Here is a 16,535-nt window from a genome sequence, read left to right as displayed (position 1 = left end):
GGGGTAGTCCAGAACCATGCCATACATACTAAAGCCGCCGAAAGCCGGAAAGACGTGATGGATGGGTGCGAAATTTCTTTACGTTGTAGTAGTCGCACGCCAGTCGTCGTAAATCGGCGAAAAACAATGGTGCACCCTGGAGATCTTCGCAAGAAAAAAGATAACTTACAGTTGATATCGAGTAGGTCCGAGTGTGACCCATTTTTGACATCAGTACGCGTTGTGATGATGGCGTCACGCAAGCTGTCGTTGTGGCGGGGCAGTGGGCTGGCAAAGTATTGTATGTCTAGCAATCTGTCGCTTGGGTGTTGAAGGTAGGAGGATTAAATGCACATCTCGAAAACGGAGTAGATTGTTCCTCGAAGCTGCTAGATGTGTACACGCAAGCCTGGGGTACGTCCAGACCGCTATCGCTCTGGTACTGCAGTGTGTGATCGCCGCGGGATTGGTTATCTCACATGGCTACCACTATTCTCCCCACGTGTAGGCAACCTGATAACAATGCATAGTGGCTGGCAGCCGCTATTTGAAAAGCACTCATATCCAAAGGTGTGGCCATTACCAATATTAAAGACTTGTATTTTTTCCCAACGGGTTCAACAATGCTCATTATATCGTCTTTCATATACCTATACCAAAACTTCGCCTACGCTATGTGCAATCCTACGCCATAGTCCAAGCTATAAAGATGCGGGTATCTAGCAATGCTGAAATCATCTTGCGCTACAAAATGCGATGCGAAATCAATCTCCAGACGGCCGTTATGTGTCATGGACTCTGATGAGGCCAGCTAAATATCAAGCATATAGTTTGGCCATTCCGTTGACCCGGTGAGCGTCGTCGATTCCACTCTGCAAAGCAAGGAGAGTCGCACTAGCATCGAGCCGTCGTTTTAATGCTGCTGCTGTCCTTTCCTGTCCCCTGCTACCAATGCCTTCTTCAACCCATCGGATCTTGTTGATCATAAAGCTGAGACCTTCGTGAGCTTTGCTCTTCCTGCTCGAAATGCCATACTCGACGGACCCGGTGTATTCTTGGAGTTGCGGAAGGATGAGTATCTCAATCTGCAGGTCCATGTCGGCAGGCGGCGTCACAGGAGCGGCCGGGGTCTTGATCAGAACGTCAGCAGCATCGGTTGGGTCGTTGGGCGCGGTGATGCGTGGATCGAGCATAGCAACATCAACGGTATCATCCCATTCGCCACGTATCCACCCAGAATGGATCGCTGCAGCAATAGGGTCTGAATCATCGCGATACACACGCGCACCCCAAAGATGTCTCTCCAACACAACATGCTGGCGTTGTCGTGGTTTTAGGTAGTATCGAGGTACCCTGATGGTAAAAGTGCAGTTGATGGGGTTGACATCGAAGCGAGGCAGACGTTGGGGTTTCGAGGCATATCCGAATTGATCGTCTAGCGACGAGTTGGGTTTTGGCAGTTCTGTCTTTGCTTCGTACAATTGCGATCCAAGATGCTTACGAGGACGCTTAGCAGCTTCCTCAAGAATAGGTTGCACGTCGTGGACCTTAGTGAGGACCTTCGTGACTTGTTGCGGCGGCTGGTGGGCAACTCGGGGGGCGTGGTGGTGGTGATGGTGATGTGGATTTGCTCCAATATGATGGTGGTGATGAACCGACTGGCCTGGGCCGGCTTGTGGTAAGCTCGCTTGTCGCCCGTTAATCGAAGTTGAGGCTGGTGGCATGGACGCGTCCTCGTCAGGCTTGTGGTGGTGATGATGGTGGTGACTATGCTGTTAGTAAATACCTCGACAGAGGCTGAGTAGACTCACTGATGATGGTGGTGTTTGTTCCGCTTAGCCCCACGAGCGCCAGGTGTTCCTCTGCCGTCAGCGTTCTCCATGTCGAAAATGCCTTCCTCGTCCTTGACTCGTTTCGGCGGCTTTCTGCCTTGCTGAGAGCCGATCCTTCTCATCATTTCGCCGTTGTCCGACTCAAATGAGCCCTGACCGTTTTGTGGCATGGGACTTCCCCGCGACGGAGTCGACGATCCTAAGCCGCTGCCGAGGCCGGAGAACATGCGTCCGAATTCGCTTTTGATACCAGGATCTTTGCCAATTGACAAGGGCTGCGCCTGGGCACCTTGAACAGCTTGTGGTAGTGGGGACGCTCTGCCAGTCCGTCTGCTTGCTTCCAAGCCAAAGCCAATGTGTGATTTGGAGTGTTGCATGGCTTCACCCATCTTGGGAGGCTGGTCGTATAGGGATCGGGATGACAAAGAGCGCGCGAGTGGCTCAGTCCTATGTCGCTCAGAGTTGGGATCGGAGGTAGGAGGAGCGTGATACTGCTCCACAACGCGGTGGCCCAGCTGGTCTACACTGCGTCGCAGCATTTCCTCGGAGCTTGGTGGGCCATAGCGAGGGCCACCTAGCATGTGCGGAGGGTATGGGCCGTAAGTGCGATGCATCGGTGGAGGCTCCTCTGCGCGACTATCCTGGGGAGGCTCGCGAGCAGCACCGGTGGGCGCTGATTGACGCCAAAGACTGCGCGGAGGTTCTGATGAGCCAGAGATATTGCGTTGTGGTTGAGGGGGACTGAAGCCAGATTGCGACACAGGGTGCACAGTCACGGGCCGATCTCTCTCGGACGCGCTGTGATTTGTGCCCGCTAGGAGCTCTGCAGCGTTGGGCCTTGCGTGATGCGACTCGCCCAGTGTGCGTCGTCGCTCCTCAGGTGGTCCAAAAGCGCTGCGCCGACCTGCAAATCCATCGTACATGGACCTCCCCTCTTGTTCAGTGTTTCCTTGGGGACCCATGGGCTGGCTGTTCGGTCGAGATGGGACGTTTCCAGACGGCTGGCGCCCTACATCGTGCGCATATGGACGATGGCCAGGGAAATTCAACGGCTTGTAGGATTGCGCATTTGGCGGTAGCGACTGGCGGCCTGGGTCAGGCGAACCTTGGTTGCTGTAGGACTGTCTGGGTGAGCCAGCCGAAAAGGCGTGTCCCTCAGATGAGCGCGAAGTATTGCTAGCGTACATGCTGCGCTCTGGAGTGGACTGGCGACGGAACGGGGGGAAATCTGATCGTGCGCCAGCTGGCAAGGCACGCCGGGGCGAAGGTGGCTGCATGCTGTGACCGTTGGCGGATGAGGCGTTGGTGGGAGGTGAGGGCTGTGGTTGTGTTGTTTGATTAAGGGCCCCTGTGTCACCCCCGCCGCCGATGAGAGAGGAGATGGACATGCTGCTTCCCGGTCGCAACGCCTGCCCTAAGCCAGGAAGCTCTCTGTTGGCGCCAAAGTTGGAGGTGTACTGTGGACGCTGTGACTGGGATGCATGAAGATGCTGCTGCGTGGGAGAGGATGGGGGAGGCATTTGGGGTCGCGCGAAGGATGGTGGAGGTGGAGGGTCGTGAGACGGGCCTGGAGGGAGAGTTAGTCTGGGACAAAGCTTGAACCATCGCTTTTGGGAGCGGGGCTGTACCATAGGAGGCCGGGGGACTGGCGCGGTTCAGCGAAGAGTTGCGCGCAGCATCGAAGCTATAGGGCGCAGGCGGTTGAGGATTGTTGGAGGCCGTCATTTGCGGTGGAGGGTTCGTCTGAGAGCGATGAGTCTCGTAGTGTATCGGTCGCGCTAAAGACATGGATCAGCACAAGCTCGGACATTGAGTCGCGACTTTTCGAAAGAGGTTTAGAGGCCCGCGGATCGTGCATTAGCTAGGAGCCACATCTGCGGAGTGCGCCATAGAATTCGCCAGACCCATGCCAACTCCACCGACAAATGCGCGCACCGTTCTGCAACCCAAATGCTCGGTTGGTGTGGCTCGGGATGCTATGGCGACACTAGTAGGGAAACACTGCCTGCATTTGCTTGCATTCATATGACGAGAGGGGCAGTGAAGTGCTTTTTCGCAATTGACGTGTCATGCCGCACGTCAATGCAGCCAACGTCTTCCCACTACCGTCTCTTGCCTGGCTTTCCACCACCCAGACAGCCACGCGAGCGGTGCCACAGGGACTGAGACACTCAGGTCAAAATGCAGCCTGGGTGACTTGAGCACCTTTGTGACTGGTAAGAGCTACAAAAATGCGCAAACAAGTCCAGACTACACTACTGATGCTTTGTCCCTGGCCTGTGCACTGCGCAGATGTGCTCTTGAAGACATGGGCAAAGATGTAGACCTACCTGTATTTGACCAACTACCCTGTCCTTGCCCCTCAGCCTGGCCTTGCGGCGCGTTGTTACCAGCGGACCGTCCTTGACTACTGCCTCGAGCATGTTGTGGTCCTGACGGGAGGAATGGGTCGCGACGGGGCATCGAGTACGGGTCGACGGTGTAGGCAGCGTGGGGCGGCTGTTGTTGCGGTTGCGAGGCTGGCGGGTAGCCTGGATACGCTTGCGTCGTCTGCGGGTGGTAGTTCACAGGGCCGTCTGGCGGACGTTGGTAGGGTGGTGGGCGATCCATAGTCGACTTGGGCTCATCTGAGTAGTGAGGACGAGGGAAGATGTCAGGATCGCGAACAGAACCTCGCAAGGTAGTCTGAGTTGATCGTATAGTAGTCAACGAGGGATGTTGTCGTCGTCGTCGTCACGGGGAGCGGCTCCAAAGCGAGCTGCCGTATTGCAGAAGGAAAGAAGCCTCGAGCATGCGAGGAAACGAGAAGGCGCAATGGGACCAAGCGCCAGCATCCCTGTAGGATATAGCGCAGCCCCGCAGCCCGACTAGAGGAAGGTATGACATGTGTGATAGGCCTTTGCACCCACCCCAAGACGTTTGCTCGACAAAAAGCCATCATGATGCGTATACCAGAGAACCCTGGCAATACTTGGTCGATAGTGCCTGACAGTCTCGCCCAGTCTGTTGCCACTCAAGGCACAAAAAGGAACGCGCATGCCATGCGACTCGGAACATCTGACGCCCGTTTGTCGCCCATGCAGCCCGTTCCTGAATCGTTCCTTGACCGCCTGGTGCCAAGCCCTGATCGGCAGGTGCGCCCATCCATGTCACTGGTCGGTCCAGCCACAGCCATCATCAACACCACCACACGCAGCTGTTCCGAACTGCTCCTCGTCATCTGAGGCACACGACACGTGCCAGTCGCCTTCACCCTCAAAACTGCGATATGTGAAGTGCCACCACCTCTGCAACCTATGCCGCTCCTCCCCATGCCTGGCTCCCCCGCTTCTTCCTGGGCCGTCTATCGTGCCCGCTTGAAGGCTGTCTTCCACGGCGCTGATCCACGCGTATGCGCCGCCTTTTGGTTGTTCGGTATGCATGCACCTGAACCCTCGATGAGGGGCAGCACCACGGCAGCTAACAGCCCTAGGCCTCATTAACAATGTCCTCTACGTAATCATCCTCTCCGCTGCTCTCGACCTCGTTGGTCCAAATGTCCCCAAAGGCGCCGTACTTCTAGCCGATGTTATCCCTTCGTTCCTGACAAAACTATGCGCTCCATACTTCATACACAAGATCCCATACACTGTTCGCATCCTCATATTCGTCGCTCTCTCGGCATGCGGCATGCTCATCATCGCCCTCACCCCTTCGCTGCAGGACTCGAGGACCATTGCCATCAAGATGTGTGGAGTGATGCTTGCCAGTCTGAGCAGTGGAGGTGGTGAACTGAGCTTCCTTGGCCTAACACATTACTATGGTCACTTTGCTCTGGCTTCTTGGGGCTCAGGTACTGGCGGCGCAGGTCTAATCGGTGCTGGAGCGTACGCCATCGCGACCAACACGCTGGGCATTACCCCTCGCACAAGTCTACTTGTCTTTTCCTTCCTGCCGCTAATCATGGTCTTGAGTTTCTTTGTCATACTCCCACTTGGGCCGCTGCGTGCTGGCGCTCCGAAACAAGGTGGTTATGAAGCCATCGATAACCAAGGGGACGACGAGGAAGACGAGGTTGCCCAGGCGCATGAACAAGACGATCTGCTGTCTTCCTCCATGCATTCAGCTTCAGGGCGCAGCTTCACTTCCGTCAATAATAAGGGTGCTAACAGTGCACTGAGTAGCTTCCGGGCGAACCTCAACCGGGCGCGAGGATTGTTCTTCCCATAGTAAGTCTATTGTACACACTCTGAATACGCCAGGCTGACCTGCCACAGCATGTTGCCCCTACTCCTCGTCTACATTGCTGAGTACACCATCAACCAAGGCGTTGCACCCACTCTGCTATTTCCCCTCGAATCCTCCCCCTTCGACGAATACCGTTCTTTCTACAGCACGTACAACGCCATCTACCAGGTCGGTGTTTTCATCTCGCGCTCCTCCACACCCTTCATACGCATACACCACCTATACGTCCCATCGTTTCTTCAAGTCGCCAATCTCATCATCCTCGCCCTGCACGCCATGTTCAATTTCATCCCGAGCTACTACATCGTGTGCGTTATCATATTCTGGGAAGGCCTGTTAGGCGGGTTGGTCTATGTCAGTACCTTTGCTGAGATCACGGATAACGTTCCGAAAGAGGATAGGGAGTTTAGTCTGGGTGCGACCAGTGTGAGTGATTCTGGAGGTATATGCATCGCTGGGTTCTTAGGCATGGCCGTTGAGGTAAGTCTGTGTCGCTGGCAAGTTAATCATGGCAGGAATTACTGCAAATTGCAGTGAGATTTGCAATATCATACGCTATCAAAAACCTTGGTTCCACACCGTTTGAATCATCCTTATCATATGACTCTGATCTCGCGGTCCAATCAGAAAAGCCCCTACGACTCGTTTAGAAGGTTGACGTGTGTGAGCAATTGTGATTTCATCGCAGTAATTATAACCACGGTTTGGAACCGGCAAGTTTTTACTCTTTAGTGCATACAATACATCAGCATTCTCTGCTAGATACATATACTCGCATTAATCTTCTACAAGATGTCACCAATCCTTATCTACAACACCACGGGCGGGATAATGAGACTACTCCCGCACGAGGCTTCGAAATATTCCAGTAACCTACCTCAGTCTGCACCTGACGCAACAGAACTCGACACCAACAACTCGACACCACACTCTGACACTCAGCAACAACAGGAAATGAAGGCCGGTTTGCCACAGTACCATATCAACGGTGTGGAATTGAGATGGAGTCCAGCCTGCAATATCATCCCCCAATATCCCATACGAATTGTAAGTCTACATTCTCTATTTCAAATTGACAGCTGAGATGTATTCCGAACGGTTTGATAGTAAATTACAGCATCACCTGATCATGTAAAATACCGCGAATGTCTGTAGGATGTGCTTTCAACTCGACGAACCCTACTAACACAAGTGCTAGACGGGACTAAAAGACACGAAAGAGAGCACTGTGGTTGTGAAGGATCAGGTTGGGCTGGACCAGTTGGTCATGCATGTGAAATGGAGGCGGTGTGGGAACCACCTGGAGAAAGACGGTCTTGAACCAGTCGACGTCTTCGATGGTCTGGGTTGTGAGGAAAAACAACGGGGTGTCATATTTGAGGAGTACGTGGGTTGTAAAACGGATGGGGCTTGCGAGGACGAGGACGATGATGAGGAAGTAGATGTAGTTGCGCCCATCTTTGTCCAGGTAGACGTACTCAGTGCCACTGATGCCGCTTTCTACGAAGATGACGAGGATGCCGCGACGGAATTTGACGAAGAGATTGGCGTCCGACCTTGTGTTGGAAGGCAATATGTTTGGCAAGTTTGAAACGGCCACTGGAGGGTCGTCACTATTACCAGTCAGTACATCCTTGAATGAACAATCCAATTTTGATTCTACCAAAATTCTCATCGCCATGCATGTGTCTCTAACCATACTGGCTATGGTAAATCTCTTCAAGTCTGCCTTCGATTGTTGGCCGTCTAATTCGTACACCAAAGCGACGTTATGGCAAGCATCGTCAGATGATCCACTTCCCGCTTCGAAACCATGGTTCGTCCCTTCCGCCTCGCTACAGTCAAGCCTATGAACGAGCAGCAATCGATACTGCCGCGTAGGAGTCACAGGAAAGCCATAATATATATCTGGCAGCAACCTCCCGATTAGATTGTCATCCGATCCTAATCTTCAACTCTCTCTCCAACTGTCTTAACCACCACTACGCTCGCCTTCCAAGCCACTTACACCAACCACACCAAAATGCCTGCACAAATCCAATGCCGGCGTTCAAATCTCCCGAAAACGTGGCATATTGTTACTCTAGCACCGGGCTTCGATGCAAGTCAGCTTGATTTTCCAATCCGCGTTGTAAGTTCTGCTTTCCGTTCCAAACTCGAAGAAGCAGAAGAATGTAGCTAACAAGACATGAATAGGCCACCGATGACAACAGGGACAGGATCCACATTTCCTCACAAGAGGAACTCAACACCCTTCTCGCCAGGCATCGGGATAATGAATTCCAAAAATCCTCTACACTGGCTTCGTCGCCACAACGAAGCGACAGTGTGGTTGGGTCGTTGAGACTGAACCCTCAACTATACCGCACCGACATAGATAGTATCAGTATCATCTATTCCTCCAACTCCTCCGCCTCGTCCGAAACTTCGGCAAGTGAAGAGTATGATACCCGATTATCCGAGCATTTTGTCAATGGAGAAATCGTATGCACAGGTGGCCTTACTCTTGAGGCTCGAGATTTGACGCAGATTGAAAATGAGGCTCGAGATTTGGTGTTTAGCCGTGGACGTTCTGTGAGTATGGCTGTGAGGAGAAGGTACAGGAAGAAGACTACTGGGGTGCAGAAGGTGAAGAAGTTTGTATCCAGTTTCTTCAAACATCTTGGTAGTTTGCGTTACAATGCATAGCAGAGGCGATTTGAGGCCCCCTAACATCAATAATTAGATTCTTTAGACTTGTCTTGGTGGACTATGTTTTGTGTAGTTTTTATGAAGCATTTTCGCTTGGCTATGAAGCATGCCTGAGTAATAGAACTCTTATGTCAATGTGGAGTATTCTCTCGAATCGTAAATCGTGCACATACTCAAAGACTCGACTGTATGCGCTTCGCTGCCTCCCAAAAGACGTAATGCGCCCGTGCGTCTATAGTGAAGATGAACCATAGTCCAGGCATCCAGGGACCCGCTTTCCTCCTACTGTGACTATGTTCGCGACGAAGAAGGACCAGAGTTACGATTTCCATAGAACCATAGTTCTGCCAGGAAATAATGAGAATTCCCTGCTCATTTCGTATATGAACAGCAGTCCTGAGCCCTCTAGACTTTATCTTCATAACGATTTATCCAACGCTCTAACAGCCAACTAAACGTCACTTCAACTACTAAAATGTCAGCATACATCGAAACCGCATGGCCTTGCCAGCAAAACCTCAATATCCGCGAGATCCAAGCAACACCTGTCGCCCTTATCAGGTTCCCTCTGCAGATTGTAAGTAGCCCACGGCCCCTCCCATGTGATGAAAGAACATTCCTGAGCGGTATTCCTTGCTCAAATTCTGTGAAACTTACCAACGTTGCCATAGACTGGGCTGAATTATGAGTCTCCATCGACATGCCCAAACATCGAACTGGTGGAGACCAATACCCACTTTGCATGGCTGGTGGAAAAGTAAGAACTCTTCCTGGCGAGGAAAAGGCTTGCGCGCCTATCTGATACTCCTACAACAGTCGATGTGGAACTACCATGGCATATAAATTCTCTTTGGATGATCGAGTCGAGACCAAGAACCTACGAATGCGGCTATTACGTCGCCCCAGGAATGCCCAAAGCAAGTGACGAATGGCTAGTTCATAAGCCATACGACTCCTTGATAGACACCCATACGGAACGACCACCAGTCGCCTCGACGCCTACATCGCGAACTCTATCGGCTCCTGGGACGCCTGTCAGACCCCCGGACAGACCAGAGACTCGGGTGGTTCGTGCAGGTACGGCACATGGTGTGGCTATGACTGGGCTGGATGCAAGGCGGAGAGCGTAGATGGCATTGGTTGCATTTTGGGCATTTCGAATATACCTTCAACTAGCTGCCATCCAGGTGTACCAGTGAAATACGTATTGCTAGCAGTGTTAGACGGACAGTAATGTGATATCAGTTCATAGTCTCTGTATTTCATCAACTGTTCCAGATCATCCTTGACACATCCAAGCGCTCAAATCATCGGTCGTTCATGGCGCGTCGCCAGGTGGTAGACGGTAGTAAATTGTTCTTTTCCAAGACTCATCTAGAATACACATGCCTACCCCTCACGTCCATCGCCATGCGCTCTCGCTCTATATTTACAAAGTATCCTTGAGGAGCTTGTTCATCTTGGCCATCTTGGCGGCGACAGACTTGTCGATGGTGCGGTCGGCGATCTCGACGATGAGTCCACCGCGGATCTCGGGGTTGACCTTGGGAACGACCTTGAGGGTCTGGCCGTTCTGGACGTATTGCGAGTTCTTGATGGCGTTCTCGAGGCGGGAGATGGTCTTGTTGTCGAGAGGCTGCGTCATGTCAGTTGTAGTTCTAACTTTGTTCCCAAGTCCTCCAACTGTGTTGTTCCATCCCATCTCAGAGTCAACGTACCGCAGCGCTGGTAACGGTAAGCTCAACCTCGCCGCGGTGGGCACCCATGAGCACACCGAACTTCTCTACGACACCCTGTAGTACGCCCAATCGGTTGTTCTCGGCCAGTGTGCTGAGGAAGTTCTTGACGATGCCGTCCTTGTCGGCGCCGCCAATGTGCTTCTGGAGCTCCTGGACAATCTGCTGCTTGTCGGAGACGGAGAGCGAGGGAGCGTGGAGGATCTGGTTGAGCTTGGCGTCCTTTTGGAAAACACCCTGGAGAGCCTGGAGCGACTTCGCGGTGGGGTCGAGGGCGTTGGTCTTCGCGGCCGCGGTGTACTACCACAATTGTTAGCCAAAGCTCTTGCCTAGCCATTGGCCCGCATTCCATCCGCGTATCATCGCCAATGTGCCAATTGAAGTCGTGGAAGGCGTACCAGAGCACTCGCGTAGGTTCCGTCAACGCCGAAGAGGGCAACCGGGGGCTTGTTGGCAGAGCCAGTTGGGGCAGCGGCGGCAGCGTAGCTTCGGGTTGCGGCGTAGCGGGCGGCCATTGGGGCGCGGGGCGCACCAGCCCGGAAAGCGGTGCTGAAGGCACGAGCTGCAGACATGGTCGGTAGAGGGGAGATGGATTGCGGGATGGGGCAGCTTTCGGGGCGCGGGTGCAGTTGAGGATGCTGCGATGAGGTTTCTGAGCCCGGCTCGGCACTGGCTGGGGCTAGCACCGATTGGGCCGCGGGTTGTCTACCCCAACTGCAACTCAATCACCAATCTTTGGGAATTTTCATCTGCATGCAATCACTCGTTACTCGAGTGACGTCCTGATTCTGAGCCATATCACGCGACTCCAAAAGTTCCCCTACCATCTAACTTGGTCGACGTCTCAATCTCAAGCAAAATTTCAAAACTTGGCAAAGCCGAAAGTAATTGATTGATAGTAGGGCCTCTATCATGAAAAGTGTTTGTGGTATGACATTGTGGAGGAAGCTCACGTAGCAAAAGAGATGGACGACAGGCAAAGCTCATGATGATATACGGCCTTGCCCCACCACTACTGAACACCATGCTGATCGGGCGACAACCTCGTTGCGACGACCCCTCCAGGACCGTGTAGATGGGTCTTGGCATATAGTGTCTAAGATGTATACTGCCCACGAGGGACATCACCTATCGGCACAACATCAAGCTCTCTCAGAGAGCGTTGGTTCTCCCTCCTTCACCTCACCATGGGCGTATATTCCGAACACTGCGTCACGAGGAGTATGGAGATACCCCACTTCGAGTCTAGCAGCAGTCCTCCCTCACCTTCACATATCCTTTTTCCTGAGTATTTACTAACCTCCAGTCTACCTTACTCTTCTCCTACTACCTGACAACCCTTTCCGTATAAAGTAAAGAACCATGGCCAGAATGGATACTCCATTTGAGCGACCACAAACACCTCCATGCTCGTATCCCCTTACGCCACCTTCCACCGGCGGCCCGAAGAAACGCGTGCGCTTCAGCGATGTTGAAGACTCCAAAAGCAAGGCAAGACGCGCTAACGCTGTCAGTGAAGGGAAGTCACCTGATGCCTTTTTCGAAGAGCCCGAGGAAGCTTTCAATACCGAGACTAGCAATAGTAGCGATGATGGCGAGAGTACTCCACTAGCAAGCAACACCGTCCCTCTGTCTGCAACTTCGACAGACTTCTCCAAGACCAAGCCCACAGCTCTCGAGAAGCACAACACATTGGCCTCTTTAGCCTTCACTATCGATGCACCTACCACCATGGCTGAGCCTTTCCGCTTCATGGACCTCCCTACGTCCATCCGCAACCAGATCTACGCGCACCTCCTCGTCGTCCCGGGTCTGATATGTGTTCGTCAGAAGCGCACTACGTTTCACAACGAAAAGACAGCATTCCTCTACACCGAGCGCCGCGAGTTTCTCCCCGGTATTGCCTACGCCCTCGTCCACCTCCACGTTGACGAACACAAGACTCGTTTTGCACTTGTCGGCCGCACCAACATCAACATCCTCCGTGTCAGCAAGGAGGTTTTCGCCGAAGCCAAAGCTGTTCTATATGGCAAGAATGCATTCGAGGTCGTCAGGCCCACAAACGAGCTCTGCCCACCGCCTGACTACAGTATTAGGCTATTCCCTACAGGATGTCAGCGTCTTGTTACTCAGCTCAACATCAAGATCCGCTCCTTCTATGACCTCCATTGGCTGCTAAGTGGTGGTTATAACGCCATGAAGAACTACTATCGCGGTCTTGTTTCTCTCAACCTGATTTTGGAGATGGACTCTGCCAGTAAGGGCTTTGGGAAGACTTGGACTAGGATGGGCGTCGAGGAAAAGTGGGAGTGCTATATTCAGCGTCTCCAGGGAGAAGTGGCGAAAGAGCTCTTCAAGAAGATGCAGGTCAAGGGCACAGACACCAAAATTGTTCCGGCTTGGATGAATCTCCGCGTCCTATTCTCGGGTGAGGGATACGATGAGAGAATGGTTGCCGTTGTTGATGTCGGAGACGTGCAGCAGATAAAGCAAGATGAAATGAGACAAGGTTTGACAGAGGCCTGGGAGTTGTTCAAGAAGCGGGGATAATAGGACGAAGGTATTCGAGTTATGGTTGGACTGACAAGGTGTGTACATATCTTGACGTCTGAAAAGACACACAAGTCATACAAGAGTACGCTATCGAGGAACATTTTGGATGGGCAAGCAGGTTTTGGATGATCTTGCAATTATGCCTTTCGGATTGGTTTATTGACAGATACATAGATTAGAAGCATTACGCATTAAAACACTATGCGAACGTTTTGTCCAATTCCAGTTCCAAGTATATCCTTCCAGAGTAGTCCCTTCCCGTATTCCCAAGTCGTTATATATCCCAGTGTCCATTGTTGTCCAAGTACCAAGCGCCGCGCTACATGCATCAAGTCGTGATTAACCCATTTAAACTTTTATCCCATTGCTCACAGTAGTAATGTGAGCCACCCCGCAGCACCAACGATCAAACTCTCAATCCATTTATCCAAACCACCAACGTGCGTAGATACTCCAAGTGCCTTACTAGTCTCTCCAATTCCGCTCGCAATCAAGTCTCCGGCATCGCGGCTTCGCGTCGTAGAAGCTGAACTCGAACGCGTCGTACTGGCGCTGTTGCTCTTCGGTAGCTTGGGAATGGTGCTGGTTTGCCCATTGATGATCAGGGCAGTTCCCTGCGAGTCCAGAGAGTAGGTTGTCCCGTCAATCTCGATTGATGAACCAGGTACGAGTGTTGTTCCGTCGTTCAGAACGTATTCCGTTGTTCCGCCTGTAACGGTATGGGTGTATGTCACACCGTTGATGGTCAAGGCTGGAGCGTCAGTAATGCCAGAGCCGGGTGCTGCCAAAGTGGATGTAACGCCGTTGACGACGATGACGGTACCAGATGCGCTCGTGGGCATAGAGTATGTAGTCCCGGAGATAGTAAGGACGCCACCCGGAGTAAGAGTCTGGTCCGGAGCAATGACATAGGCTGTTGTGCCGCTAACAACTTGCGCAGTAACAGATCTCCCTGCATCAAGAGTCACAACAGATTGTCCCGCCCCCAACACCGACGTCTGCCCGTTAATCAAAATTGTCGAACCTTGTCCATTTTCAGGCATACTGTAGGTCGTGCCGTCAACGATGAGCGTGCTTCCTGCGCTTAGCGTCTGACCAGGTGCTACAACAAAGACTGTTGAGCCTCCCACGACAGTCGCTGAGACAGTTTGGTCGTCCACTGTAACAACGGGCGCTCCAGTTACCACAGGAACATTCGCAATGGTCTGCGTAGCACCATTGACGATGGCCATACCGTTTGGCTCCATGCTGACTGTGTTTCCGTTGATGGTGATGGCAGGGCCTCCTGGCTTCAGTGTCTCAGATCCAAGGATGTACTCTCCTCGTGAATTTGGCGTGACAACACCTCCGCCCACCATAAGAACAGGCAGACCTTGAGTCGTAGCCGGATTGAAAGGAACCGTACTTCCGTCTACAACGATTTGTGTTCCACCGCCATCTGTGGGTACCACCACAGGCACGCCGTTGATAGTCTTCGTCTGCCCTTGTGTCAACGTTTCGGATCCAATTACGATAATCGGAGGAACTGGATTATGATTTTGTCCGTTCTGATCATCCAACTCGGCCTGAGTTGGTTTGGGAGTGTTCACTGGAAAGACAACTCCACCAATCGTCACGCTCCTAGTCGTAGTCGCTCCTGGATTTCCGTTTGTCCAAATGGAAGGGTTATCGTGGTTGACCGTATTCACAACGTCTGGAATACTCGGTGAGGTTTTCCCGCCACCTTGAGTCGGCTTGACCGTGTCGTCTGGTATAGTGTCAGGTTGGCTAGGCGATGGAGCATCGTTGTTATGCTGATTAGGATCGGGTTTGTTTGTGGGAGTGGGATCTGCTATCTTGTTTGACATCGTAGGCTCTGCGACATCCTTTGTTGCTGTATCCTGACACCTTAAACAACCTCGAACCGTGACGTGAACAGACGTGGACTCAAAGCTGGTCGCAATATATGTCCCTGTCAAAGGTGACAGGAAGATGGGAAATGGTGATGGAGGCGGTGCGGCTGGCGGGATGAGTCCTGTAGGTCTAGGACGCAAGAAGGATTCGGGCGGTCTACTAAAGCTACAAGTAGCGATATCTGAGCCGCGGAATTGGCTTTGGATAGCTGGGACTTGCTTTAGATGGTCGATTAGTTTCGAGGGGAGTGGAACAGGTTCGCCCGAGGGTGTGCTTTCAGGAGCCTTCCCTGTGTAAGTAGCAATGAAGTAACTCCATTCTTTGGTTTTTGTGCTTGCGGGCTGCCAACTCGTTAAGGGCTTGACTGTTGGCGAACAAAATCCTTGGGTCAGATTGCTATCCGGCCAGTAAATCTCATGGTAATCATCCAATGCACCAGAGAGCCGGTTGTATATAACGTAAGTTGGACCTGCGTCGAGGTGAACAATTACTCCTGGTGTTGGTTGTACTGTGAACGTCGGTGTCGCGCGTGTGATTAATTGGCCATTAGCTCCGGTAACAGTCTTTGTCTGGTTGACAGTACGCTCTTCTGTAACGACAGTCTCGACAGTGCCGTTGTACATGTAAGTCGAATACTCTGTAACGATGGTCTCGGTTATCACTGTGCTAGTCCATGGGTTGTAAAACTCCCCCGGTACGTAGGATGTGGTTATAGGACCATACCCTGCGATGATACACCCGGTACACGCTCCATTGGGTACCGAAGAATTGGCAAAAACTGACGTGATATCTGAAAGGGGCGGTGCACTTCCAGAGGCAGTGTATGTGACAACCGTAGGTGTCACTTGAGAGATGGAGTTGGTGCGATTTGTGTAGATAGGAACCCAAGGAGGAGTGGGCAGATGTGGAGGAACATTGTGGAAAACCGACGATGTTATGTCCGACGGCGCAGGCAAAGAAGAGCTCACATCGTAAGCTGGACCTGGTATGGCCGCTGGAGTAACAGCAACAGGCGCATGTAAAGTAGTTGAGTCGAGTAGTACCGTGCTACTTAGCGGCGCCGTCACTGATGTGTTATTACCTGAAAACGTCAATTTTGATGGTCTCAAGACGGACTCTGCTGCATACCATCTGTGGATTGTTAGCCACCTGAAACTTGCCCGACAAAAATGACGTACCTCTCCTGTTGTGTATGTTCGTATCTAAGCCCGCCACAACCAGCGCAGGCCCCAGTAGACTGACAAGTCTCCGCATCTTGCAATGATCCTTCTACACCAAGCGAGTGACAGTGTAAAGGTCAAGCAAGATGTCACACATGCAAAAGAGCACTGTAAGAGCGAAAACAGCGAGATTCAGCCCAAAACAGTTCAGATTCCAATCATTCGATGAAGGCTATTCGTACGCATGATCAGCTTGCGATCCATGCACAGCCCTAGTGGTAGCTACGCTTAGCGGAAACACGAGGCGCATACCGTTGACGCGTATGACTGCCAGGGCATCTTCCAGCCCCGGTCTGCCGTGCTGATCAACTGGAAATACCATGTATATCCGCCTAAATTCAAGCTTCGCGCTGACATGGTCCGCAGTGCTCTGGAAAACACCTGCGGCGGTCGACGAAGGTGTA

The 16,535-nt window shown here is 52.3% G+C and overlaps 8 protein-coding genes across 8 annotated transcripts; 4 read left to right on the top strand and 4 right to left on the bottom strand.

Moving 5' to 3' along the window:
- Positions 1 to 749: 749 nt before the first annotated feature.
- On the bottom strand, positions 750 to 3,790 carry CC77DRAFT_305017 (Rxt3-domain-containing protein). Its single transcript, XM_018531155.1, has 3 exons — positions 3,440 to 3,790; positions 1,791 to 3,378; positions 750 to 1,746 (listed from the first exon to the last, which is right to left on the bottom strand). The coding sequence occupies exons 1-3, from the start codon at positions 3,597 to 3,599 to the stop codon at positions 798 to 800; spliced, it is 2,697 nt and encodes an 898-aa protein (XP_018390585.1). The 5' UTR covers positions 3,600 to 3,790; the 3' UTR covers positions 750 to 797.
- Positions 3,595 to 4,689, bottom strand: CC77DRAFT_1016156 (hypothetical protein). Its single transcript, XM_018524164.1, has one exon. The coding sequence runs from the start codon at positions 4,419 to 4,421 to the stop codon at positions 4,062 to 4,064; it is 360 nt and encodes a 119-aa protein (XP_018390584.1). The 5' UTR covers positions 4,422 to 4,689; the 3' UTR covers positions 3,595 to 4,061.
- A 47-nt stretch (positions 4,690 to 4,736) lies between these two features.
- On the top strand, positions 4,737 to 6,788 carry CC77DRAFT_1016155 (batten's disease protein Cln3). Its single transcript, XM_018524163.1, has 3 exons — positions 4,737 to 5,225; positions 5,284 to 6,019; positions 6,068 to 6,788. Exons 1-3 carry the CDS (start codon positions 5,123 to 5,125, stop codon positions 6,573 to 6,575), a joined length of 1,347 nt encoding a protein of 448 aa, XP_018390583.1. The 5' UTR covers positions 4,737 to 5,122; the 3' UTR covers positions 6,576 to 6,788.
- A 14-nt stretch (positions 6,789 to 6,802) lies between these two features.
- On the top strand, positions 6,803 to 7,635 carry CC77DRAFT_1016154 (hypothetical protein). Its single transcript, XM_018524162.1, has 2 exons — positions 6,803 to 7,085; positions 7,237 to 7,635. The coding sequence occupies exons 1-2, from the start codon at positions 6,831 to 6,833 to the stop codon at positions 7,627 to 7,629; spliced, it is 648 nt and encodes a 215-aa protein (XP_018390582.1). The 5' UTR covers positions 6,803 to 6,830; the 3' UTR covers positions 7,630 to 7,635.
- Positions 7,636 to 8,061: 426 nt separating this feature from the next.
- On the top strand, positions 8,062 to 8,726 carry CC77DRAFT_1046495 (hypothetical protein; the record flags this gene model as incomplete). Its single annotated transcript, XM_018527446.1, has 2 exons — positions 8,062 to 8,169; positions 8,235 to 8,726. The coding sequence occupies 2 exons, from the start codon at positions 8,062 to 8,064 to the stop codon at positions 8,724 to 8,726; spliced, it is 600 nt and encodes a 199-aa protein (XP_018390581.1).
- A 1,432-nt stretch (positions 8,727 to 10,158) lies between these two features.
- On the bottom strand, positions 10,159 to 10,980 carry CC77DRAFT_1027787 (F1 complex, OSCP/delta subunit of ATPase; the record flags this gene model as incomplete). The annotated part of the gene is made up of 3 exons (XM_018526392.1): positions 10,159 to 10,365; positions 10,448 to 10,765; positions 10,864 to 10,980. The coding sequence occupies 3 exons, from the start codon at positions 10,978 to 10,980 to the stop codon at positions 10,159 to 10,161; spliced, it is 642 nt and encodes a 213-aa protein (XP_018390580.1).
- A 773-nt stretch (positions 10,981 to 11,753) lies between these two features.
- Positions 11,754 to 13,015, top strand: CC77DRAFT_980219 (hypothetical protein; the record flags this gene model as incomplete). The annotated part of the gene is made up of 1 exon (XM_018536052.1): positions 11,754 to 13,015. Exon 1 carries the CDS (start codon positions 11,828 to 11,830, stop codon positions 13,013 to 13,015), a length of 1,188 nt encoding a protein of 395 aa, XP_018390579.1. The 5' UTR covers positions 11,754 to 11,827.
- Positions 13,016 to 13,386: 371 nt separating this feature from the next.
- CC77DRAFT_1046492 (hypothetical protein) lies at positions 13,387 to 16,268 on the bottom strand (the record flags this gene model as incomplete). Its single annotated transcript, XM_018527445.1, has 2 exons — positions 16,090 to 16,268; positions 13,387 to 15,992 (listed from the first exon to the last, which is right to left on the bottom strand). Exons 1-2 carry the CDS (start codon positions 16,163 to 16,165, stop codon positions 13,387 to 13,389), a joined length of 2,682 nt encoding a protein of 893 aa, XP_018390578.1. The 5' UTR covers positions 16,166 to 16,268.
- Positions 16,269 to 16,535: the final 267 nt, after the last annotated feature.

This window comes from Alternaria alternata (assembly GCF_001642055.1).
Source record: "Alternaria alternata strain SRC1lrK2f unplaced genomic scaffold CC77scaffold_2, whole genome shotgun sequence".
NCBI lineage: Eukaryota > Fungi > Ascomycota > Dothideomycetes > Pleosporales > Pleosporaceae > Alternaria > Alternaria alternata.
This window is presented reverse-complemented; position numbering and strand designations above follow the sequence as displayed.